Source organism: Pyrus communis, chromosome 13 (assembly GCF_963583255.1).
Source record: "Pyrus communis chromosome 13, drPyrComm1.1, whole genome shotgun sequence".
Classification (NCBI taxonomy): domain Eukaryota; kingdom Viridiplantae; phylum Streptophyta; class Magnoliopsida; order Rosales; family Rosaceae; genus Pyrus; species Pyrus communis.
The window spans coordinates 21,830,731-21,841,596 of record NC_084815.1 but is presented as its reverse complement, the minus strand read 5'-3'; the positions used below and the strand labels follow the sequence as shown (position 1 = coordinate 21,841,596).

Genomic DNA, 10,866 nt, shown 5'->3' with positions numbered 1-10,866 from the left:
CAAAATATCGGATTATGTCGACTTACCAAACAACTAAATTTGGAGAATGCAAAATCAAGGGGAGCATCCATGATATATGCATGTTGTACTCTTTTTCCTTCGATTAGGATTTTTCTCACTGGGTTTTTCCTATCAAGATTTTAATGAGGCAACATAAGCATATTTAGCACTCTATCAACAATCCAAGTAAAGTTGTACTATTTTTTCTTCGTTATGGTTTTTTTCCCACTGGATTTTTCGAAGCAAGATTTTAACGAGGCAACTGATGTTGATTTGTGGGTATCCAAGGGGGAGTGTTGAAATCGTTGAAAACATTGGCATTGTTATGAATGCCCACACACATGTTTTTCAATGCCCACAAATGAGATGTAAACTTTGGAAACAAAATGATTGTATTTTCAAAGTCATGTGATGTAAATTTCAACATGTAATAATGCGAGTTGCTCTATAAATAGAGCAGTCGACTGCAATCAAATTACATAGAAAAAGAAGAGAAAAATCAATAACATCATTATCTATTCCTACCTCCTTTATTTGTCATCATCTTGTTCTATAGTTACAGTGTAATATTTTACACCTGCTTCGCTTCTGTCACTAGTAAAGGTTATCTCTCTAACTTTGATCTATTTTATAACAATTCCTGAATTTTCTCTTCTTCTGTGGAGAGAAATTTTTCAATGTGACTAGAATACGGGTAGTACATCATGTGTTCTTATTTAAATAGTGAGAAATTTTATTTTTTAAGTTATAAACTTTTTTAACACACATATTTCAATGTGTAAAATCACATTGGTTTATTACTCCGTGTTTCAGTTACACTAAAAATTTTCTCTCTTTTTAAATGGTTCTTTTTGGACCAGGTGGCAGAAAGTCTTGGGTTGCATAATATATTACTTCGTGTTTCAGTTACACTAAAAATTCTCTCTCTTTTTGAGTGGCTCTTTTTGGAACGGGTGGCTGAAAGCTTTGAATTGCATGATTGTTTTTGTCTTCCCTTCCCACTTCTCACCCACATATTTGATCCAATTTATTTATTTAAGCTTCCCTCAAGTGAGTGGCCAGTGGCGTGGCAAAGAGGATAGCCAAACCTAATATCATGTATTTTTAAAAGAAAAACCTCTTAAAGAAAAGTAATCGTATTAGAATGACGATGTAAATAATGATACAATTATATGATTTAAGTAATAATTTTTCTTAAAAAATCACTTATGAAAACAATTTTATTATTAATATTGGCAATTACTCACATCTTATAATCGGTTGAATAGTTGGTAGAAGTTATTGTACACGTGAGGAGAAAGTGGGGTTTAGACGACTATAAATTCAGTTTTGCTTTTTACGTAAAGATCCTTGGTAATTAAAATTTTTATTCAGTAGAGGAAGGGTAAAATAGGAATATAATGGTATCATTCTTAATACTTTTTTATATAAGTAATATTGAGTGGACTTAGAAGCTCAAACGGAATAGTAAATAGTTATTTTTATTTTTTTATTTTTAACGGAATAGTAAATATTTTTAACTACCTAAATCATATTTCCCGTCATTTATTTTTAAGAGTTTTAACAAAACACTTATAGTACTGTTCATTTTTAACGAAAATAACATTTTTATTCTAAAAAGTCATTCATGGTACTATTCATTTACAACAACTTTTTGTCATTTTGATTAAAACTCAAAGTTTTCAAATCTTTTTCATTACTTTTCTTTTTATTTTTCGCATTAGTTAGTGTCCAAGAGGATACTCTTTGAATCCCTTTTGGTGAGGATTCTGGAGATACGTGAATCGTATCTGTTCATCGTACATCGTGCGGTCAGTTTTTATCAGGTACTCTTTGTGTTTAATTTTAGCGAAGTGTTATTGGCACTCCAAAAATCTCATTAAACCCTCATCACAAATGTATTTTTCTTTCTAAATATAGAAAGTTTGGAGTGTAGAATGAGATTTTTAGTATGCTAATAATAATTCCCTAATTTTAAATAAAAATATTAAAAATAATTTATGACTGTACGATGTACGATAAATAGACACAATTCACGAATTCTTAAAATCCTCACAAAGAGGATATCACGAGGATTCGGATTCAGTCAGTGTTATCTACCATTAAAAAAAAAAATTAATTTTTTTTTATCATATTTTCCACTCTCCCTCTCTCAACTTATCATGTAGTTTGTATAAATATTCCAGTGCTGGTAGAGAGTTAATCGTTTCTAGTCACCACACACTATCTCACTCACGCCAAAATCCTTTCACTTCAGAGTTCGTTTACGAAAATCCCTTCTAATTCTCTCTCACTTGCCATTTATTCCCTCAGAAGTCAGTAGCTGCTGTTCTGAACACATTGGAGTCTCGTTCTCTTTCTGCCTTTCTGCCATTTTTATACAGAAAACTTGCTCCCTCCCTGGTGATGTAGCTGCATGCTTGCACATTCTCTGTGAGTTCTGAATTTTCTGTGCTTTTTTGCTCCAATCCGAAAACGCAAAGGGTTTTTGTTGAATAATGTAATCTCGAGTAAAGTTTTCTTCTTTGTTATTTTCTCTATTTGGTCACTGCCCATTTGCTCAAAAGGGTTGTAAGTTACCTGTAATATCAATCATGGGTTCTCGCTAATCTGGCTGCATAGAATTCCTTTGTCCAGTTTTTTCCAAATTTCGGGTCTTTTCTTTTTTTCTATCAGCAAAAAGAAGCATTTTCTTGTGTTCTGTGAGTGGCCATTTGCTTAAAATTGTTCTAAACCATTCCAAATGCCGTTTATGATGGGTTTTCGCTAATTTGCTTGTTCTTGCTGTGAAACCCTCAAAGTGTGGAACTTGATTGCGATTTTCGCCTGTTAAAGCTCGAAAATTTGTACCAAATATCTGGTGTTTTAGCATTTTATGCACCTGGTAACAATTAGGAGCCTTTTCTGATAAGAGAAGGGAGGGGTAGTGGATCCAAGCTTTGTCCAAGTTTACTGCTAGTAGTGTGATTTGAGCATATGGGAAGTGCTTGCTCATGTCGTTAATTTTCAAACTTCCTGATTGATTCACAATGAATTTGATTCGATAAACCTTGGCTCGTACAAGATATGGAATCTAAGTAGCTAAATTTGCTAACTGATTCTTTTGTTCTTCAGAGAAATATCTGCCACATTCGTTATTGATTCCTTGAAATGTAAATTTCACACTTCCTGTATAAGTTCATTCATAAATGGACCTCATTAAGGGTCTATCAAACCTCAAAAATTCGATGACTCAACACTTTTCTTTCCCGCTTGTTTTTCACCTTCAAAACTCTATGATGGTCAAGAAATCTTTCTCTGTCTGCCCGTAATATCGTATGTATTTATTTATATCCTAATGCAACCTTAGAAACCATATACGCCTCTCGAGTCCCTTGCAATTTGGATCTGAACTTTAACGACCTGGTTACTTGTCACTCAAACAAGAACTCGAAAAGTTTCTGTTTTCTTGTTTTCAAAGTATTGGAGTTATTATGGAAGAAACATTTGTTCCCTTTCGCGGGATAAGGAATGACCTCAAGGGGAGACTTCTGTGCTACAAACAGGATTGGACTGGTGGTTTACGCGCGGGAATCAGGTTCGTGAATGTATTATTTCTCTTTTTTTTTTTTTCACAAAAAGAGGATACGTTCATGTTTCTAATGAAAATCATCTGATAAGCATCACAGCTTAGGAAGCTTTTTGTCCAAGCAATATTTCATACTGGCACTTCTGCATTGTACCTTACTCAAGTTATCATGATCATTATCTTTTTTTTTATGTAGGATCTTGGCGCCAACAACATACATATTCTTTGCTTCAGCAATTCCTGTTATCTCATTTGGGGAACAGCTTGAAAGAAATACAAGTCGAACAATACCTTTTTTTTATTTTTCTTTTGATTGTCATGTCCTCTCAGAGTTTCTCTTTTGGAGGTAATTTTCTGAAAAGTGCTGTATTTATGTATTTTTACAGATGGAAGCTTGACTGCAGTACAGACTCTTGCATCCACATCACTTTGTGGCATTATCCACTCAATTGTTGGAGGCCAGCCCCTGCTTATACTAGGGGTGGCTGAGCCAACGGTATTGATGTATACATTTATGTTCAACTTTGCTAAGGACCGGAAGGATTTGGGGCAGAAACTCTTCTTAGCCTGGACTGGATGGTATCTCTCTAGAACACTTTGGAAATCTTAAAATTGCAAAGCAATTGATTTTCTGATGAAACTGAACGTTGTTTCCCCGTGGTATGGGTATCTAGGGTATGTATGTGGACAGCCCTTTTGCTCTTCTTGCTGGCGGTTCTGGGTGCATGCTCTATTATCAATAGGTTTACGCGTGTTGCTGGTGAATTGTTTGGTCTGCTAATTGCAATGCTTTTTATGCAGCAGGCCATAAAGGTGAGTTTTCTTTATGATCCTTCACTATTAGTTTATCAATTTTTATTTGGTATACGAGAATTTAAACCTTTTTAGATTTAATTGTACATGAATTCCAAAAGGATATCTCAATTCATTAATTTCTGGGGTGGTGTTATTTTCAGGAACAAAAGGATTATATTTCAAACATCTCTATACTTCTATGCTTTAGAACTATTCGTTTCATATTGAATCCAACTTATGAAACCATTCTACAGGGACTTGTGGAGGAATTTGGCATACCCCAGAGAGAAAATCCTCATCAGACTGCACTGCAACCTTCTTGGCGGTTTGGCAATGGAATGTTTGCGCTAGTTCTGTCATTTGGCCTTCTTTTAACTGCATTGAGAAGCCGTAAAGCTAGATCCTGGCGTTATGGCACAGGTACGTGGAATTTACTTTTGAGCCCTAGTAAGAAGTTGAAAGATCAAATCATATTCATTTATAATGCAACCCTATTTCTCTGGTGAAAAGTTTAATTGAATCTCTGAGTGGTCAGTTTTGTACGTCAACTATATACCTTAGAAACATTCCCATCTGACAAATGTTATAGGTTGCCTACGGGGATTAATTGCGGATTATGGAGTTCCATTTATGGTGCTTGTTTGGACTGCGGTCTCTTACATACCAGTTAATGATGTCCCTAGAGGAATCCCAAGACGACTGTTCAGTCCAAACCCATGGTCTCCTGGTGCATACTCAAATTGGACAGTTATCAAGGTGAAATTGTAGAGATTGTTTCCCAAACACTTTGTAAAACATTTCCATTACATCTAAGCCTTACATCTAATTGGATCTTACAGAGCCAAATTTGTGCTTTCTTTCCTTTAAATCCCAGCTATGAACTCGTACTGTTTAATTGTGCAGGAGATGATGAATGTACCTCCATTATATATAGTTGGAGCATTTATACCAGCAACTATGATCGCTGTGCTCTACTACTTTGATCACAGTGTTGCATCTCAACTTGCCCAACAGAAAGAATTTAATCTGAAGAAACCGGCTTCATATCATTATGACCTTCTCCTTCTGGGTTTTCTGGTAAGCTGCTTCCAGACCAGCTAAATTGAGACACAGATTTTACCTACTCGTATATCTTGAAAGTGCTCCTTTAATTCCGATTATTCGCTTCCAGGTCATGTTATGTGGGCTTATTGGCATTCCCCCTTCCAATGGAGTAATCCCACAATCTCCTATGCATACAAAAAGCTTAGCTACTCTAAAACATCAGGTACTATAGTTTTCTGCATAGTGAGAGTTAGCTTGTCTGTTAAATAGCGGAATTGTTCACTCTCAAGATTTTGATAAGCCTACGAGCTTGCGTGAAACTAGTGTCTCTTGTAGGCATTTGATGCGTCAATATATGGATATTAGGACTCTTGATACTTGTTTCTCACGCTGCTACAATTGATTCTCACTGACAGGACTTCTCTCAGTCATTCTTCTGCTTACCTTTAGAATGTTTTCTGCAATAGTGAATACTTTATTGTGATTTTAATATGTAAATTAATAGAGTGGATCTGTTCTTTTCTATGGAATAGCTTTTGCGGAATAAGCTTGCATCAACAGCTCGAAGTAGTATACGCAAAAATTCAAGTTTGAGTGAATTATACCAGAGCATGAAAGATGCATACAATGGAATGCAGACTCCACTAGTCTACCAACTTCCATCTGCTTTGGTAAATCTATCTACTACATTATTCATGATTGATACAAAATTTTATATATTTTACCCTTCTGCTTTAAAATTTGTGATTCGAACAGGGACTAAAACAGCTGAAAGAATCCACACTCCAATTGGCCTCTAGTGCTGGCTACATTGATGCCCCTGTTGATGAGGCTGTTTTCGATGTGGATAAGGATATTGACGATCTTCTGCCCATTGAAGTAAAAGAGCAACGTCTCAGCAATCTGCTTCAATCATTGATGGCTGGTTGTTGTGTAGGTGCTATGCCTGTTTTGAAAAAAATCCCAACATCAGTTCTTTGGGGTTATTTTGCTTTCATGGCGATTGAAAGCTTGCCTGGAAATCAATTTTGGGAGAGAATATTGTTTCTTTTCACTGCTCCAAGTCGAAGATACAAGTAAGTTGGTGCTTTCCCTTGTAATGTACTAACGATTCTTTCACTAAATACTCTTCCGCATATTGGATATTGTATATTATACCACATGGTTTGCTTCTGAATTTCTATACGTCTGCACGTAAACATGTTTTAGAATCCTCAAATGTTGAAGTTTAACTTCCTCAGACCTAAATGGTACCATTTTTCTTAATCTAGTCATGACTCGTATTATCTTTGAAAAAATTGTCAAATGGTAACCATCATCCATCTTGCTAGGGTGCTGGAGAAGAATCATGGAACCTTTCTTGAGACAGTGCCTTTCAAAACAATTGTGACCTTCACATTGTTCCAGACGGCTTACTTGCTTATGTGTTTTGGCTTAACATGGATCCCGATTGCTGGGGTGCTATTCCCATTGTTGATCATGCTTCTAGTCCCAGTGCGGCAGTATTTTCTCCCTAAGTTTTTCAAAAGAGCTCACCTTCAAGACCTGGATGCTGCAGAATATGAGGAAGCCCCTTCCATCACTTTCAACCTCCCCCTTGAAGTGAGTTATCTAAATGCTTTCATTCAGTTTGTATGTGAAAAAATTTTGAACGTCTTGAGTTCTATAGCATGAAAAGAAACCCGAGCTGGACATTGAGTTTCGACCAGAAGGGGTATAAATTCGAAATTTGGATCAGATTAGAACATATGCTATTCAGATTCTGTCCTACTAGAGTGCTTCTAGGAAGCCTTTATTAGCTTATCTTTTAGAAATTCTTGTACCGATGTTGATGCTTTCTATGCATGACAGGATCTGGATCTTCAATCAAGAACCACTAACATAGACGGTGGGGAGATGCTTGATGAAATTATCACAAGAAGCCGAGGTGAAATCCGCCACACTCATAGTTCAAAAACATCAAGTTTGAACCCTACTCCGCTAGAAGGTAGCCCAAGGATGTCACAGATAGTGCACAGCACCCGTTTAAATGAACTGAGAGGAGAAAGAAGCCCCCGTCTGAGTGGACAGGGACTTGAAACAACACAGGCTTCCAGCCCTGGGCCATCTACCCTCGGACAAATCTCTCGTGGTTCTTCAAGCTAAAAATTGCAACTCTGGTGAGATTATTCTTGGCAATGATCTCGAGAGGTTATGAACTAAGTTTATGTGTAACAAAGTGTCATCTTTGTAGGTCTGTTTCTAACTTTTCATGAATACGATAACGCAAGAGCTGTAATTATATGCGTAATTTTCTTATTCAAACTAAATGCGAACTACGCAGCCTACAAAATCCCTGATTCAATCTTAGATCATTTACAGCTTTAATTTGTTCATTTCCACTAGCAGCATGTTCTTGTAACCATTCAGTTTTCAGTTTTCCAAAGTTTTCGAGAAAATCTGAGTGAAGAACACTGAATCCATTGTATTCACCAAACCTTACCACAAAAATCTGAGTGAAGAACACTGAATCCGTCTGAATACTTGAGACTTAGTAGGATATTTGTACTTGAAACACTCATTTGGTGTCTAGGATTGAACTAAATATTCTCGGAATCCCCTTCCATTCTTATCATGCGTGCCACTATGATTTTGCAACTCGTGTCTCCCACTCTAAAACTTTGATTGATATTTGATAGCGATTAGAAACAGACTGCATAAATACTCAACAGATGATGACAAGGCTGATCATCTAGGATTTGCATTAGATGGTGGAATATTGCATGCTTACTCTCCACTACAAAATCTGCTTTGGTTTGGAGTATCTCCCAAGTGGCCTTTTTGTTTTACAAGCTGGTCTTCCACTCAGCTTTATGGTACTGGCTAAGATTGTTAACCCACTTTTAGGGACCCATCAACCAAGTAACCCAGCACTCATACCTAACTAAAGTTTCCCATGAAGATGCCACCCTTGTTTGAGGGTCACTTTCTAGCCACCACTCAAAGCTAATGTAAACTAGTGACACTTTCTCTGTGTAAGCACCTGATTCGAATATAGGTGTGCTGAACTGGGATTAGACTGTGGGGACAAAGGTACTTAAAAGAAATGAGTGTCTTTAATCTTTATTGTAAAAGTGATCGACCGTCAATATGCTGCATTCTGAACGTCAGTTGAGAATATCTGACCATAGAACACTCCACTTGCCGAGAAAGCTAATGAAGTGACCTCATTCGGCGAGAGAATCAAAGACTCTACGCTGACAGACTTGGGATAAATAACCAATCAAAAAATGAGAACTTGTTGTTTAACCAAACTGTCAAGACTCCTAGGGCGACCTAATTCTACGACTCCAGTGATGTTTAACCAAATTGTCACCTTCACCGATTATCTCTGGAAAATTCTGTTTAACTAAATTGTAATCGTCCGACGGCTGCCAACTCCAAACCTGTTTAACCAAACTGATTTTGTGCTAACTTGTTAGTGGAGCAGATAGTATTTTCTCAAAAGAGTTGAGAGAGTTTGCTTAGAGCGATAATTTACGTGTTGAGTTAAAAATACTCCCTTGTTGCACAATGTCTTATATTTGTTGGACCAACGCATTTGGACGTGTCGTAGAGTCTACGCCGTGAACACCAAATACCTTTTGATGATAACAAAATCATCTGCCATCAAGTAATAATGGTGACCAAATCATCTTTTATGGTCAGTGGATAATACGAATAAAATCCCAAATGGATAATGGTAAACCAAATGGATGATGTAGCCAAATGATAATGGTGACCAAATCACATCACAAACGCCATATATCCTGCCACATGATAAACCAAAAATAGGTGGTGGTCAATCTTTTATCATTGGCACGTGCATCGTAGACGAATATGGCTAAACATGATAAATCAAAATGAACGTAGTTACCATTATCTTAACCACTAAACTTAAATGGTTTATTATAAAATTTTTGTTGATCAAATAGAATACGATCAATTTCATTCATCAAACGGTCTGAAATATACATGGGCCGGCGGTGCAATAATTAGTTCTAAACACCTATAAACTCTTCATTCAAAATCTTGATTGCACAGGACCGATGGTGTAAAATTGGGTGGCCTAAATACAATATTAATATCTTTTTGAACAAAACCAAGCTCCAAGTTATATATTTGAGTCTTTGATTAATTGAAAATGAATTTGTAACTCAATTAGTTAAAGAGTGTTTATCACTGCATTTCAAAGTTGCTAATTTAATTCCCCACCATCCCTTATCGTTGTTATCAAATAGTATTGTTTATGCATGGGTTTTTTTCGCTCCAGTCCAAATTTTGTTGAGGTTAAATGCACGATTTGGTCGCGAGGGCCATATGGAACTGATGCCTCAGACGGGGATTCAAAGTTGGGACCTCGGCCAACATAGAACATATAATCAACTGGTGTGATCTAGTGATATTCTTTTTTTAATGATGGAAGACGTCACAAATTTGAATATTATCTTCCCATTAATCTATATTTACTATTAGAAAGTCAAAGCCACACTTTAAGATCACAAGGCTTCACAGAAAGAATAAAAATTATAAGTAAATAATAAAATGTAAAAGAGCGAATTATCACGTGCGTCCGTGTGTGGTAGGGGTGGGCATTTTAGTGGGTCTATCGACCAACCCACCTATGGGTTGGGTTGGGTGGTGTTCTAAACATAAAATCTTTAATTTTGGATAAAAATCCGACTACTTATTCAATAGGTGAGTTGTGTTGGGTTGAAGTATTACTAAATTGATTAAAACCAGCATACCTGAATGACAATAATTCTTAAACATACACATATATTAAATAGATTTATACGTAAAATCTAGTAACTATTAAATGCACTTGTTTATTAATGCTTGATTTTAATAGTGAAATTTATGTATGAGAAATGCTAAGGAGACTCTCTGCCACGTCATGTTTTTTGCATAATGTTTTATAATGTTGGTATATGAATTGACGTTAAACTGTGAGGTAAAAGATAGTACATGGAGGGTCCCACTTTGAGAGAGTGCCCGTAGCATTTCTCCTTATGCATTAGTAACATGTAGTGACATAACAACATCAAATTGCTACTTAATAGTACGGTCTAGTGGTACCTCTTCACTTCTAAGTGAGAGATTTCATGTTCGATTCTTGTCAAAGGCGTTTCAACCACATTATTGCTAGCTCATTGTGAGGCTAAGCCCACCCCTTCCCCTTAGTGTGGAGAATATCATTTGTTAAAAAGAAAAAAAAAATCACATGATTTAGGCCCATTTGACGTAAGTATTGATATTTGTCTGTCATACTCACAATAGGAATAGAAAAGAAACCAATCAAGCCCAATCCGTGAAACTAGCCTAACCCAACCCATCTAAGAATAATTTAGCTGGGTTGGGTTGCTAATTTTCTTGAGTGACATTTGATTTGAACAATTCTAACATGAACCTAGGTTGGCCAACATGTTGAAATCTAACCT

General features: G+C 36.3%; 1 protein-coding gene across 1 annotated transcript; it reads left to right on the top strand.

Moving 5' to 3' along the window:
- Positions 1-2,202: 2,202 nt before the first annotated feature.
- Positions 2,203-7,884, top strand: LOC137712506 (probable boron transporter 2). Its single transcript, XM_068451579.1, has 12 exons — positions 2,203-3,577; positions 3,765-3,847; positions 3,955-4,147; positions 4,243-4,381; positions 4,618-4,783; positions 4,953-5,119; positions 5,267-5,440; positions 5,535-5,630; positions 5,941-6,078; positions 6,164-6,483; positions 6,739-7,009; positions 7,259-7,884. Exons 1-12 carry the CDS (start codon positions 3,474-3,476, stop codon positions 7,550-7,552), a joined length of 2,145 nt encoding a protein of 714 aa, XP_068307680.1. The 5' UTR covers positions 2,203-3,473; the 3' UTR covers positions 7,553-7,884.
- The last annotated feature ends 2,982 nt before the right edge of the window (positions 7,885-10,866 follow it).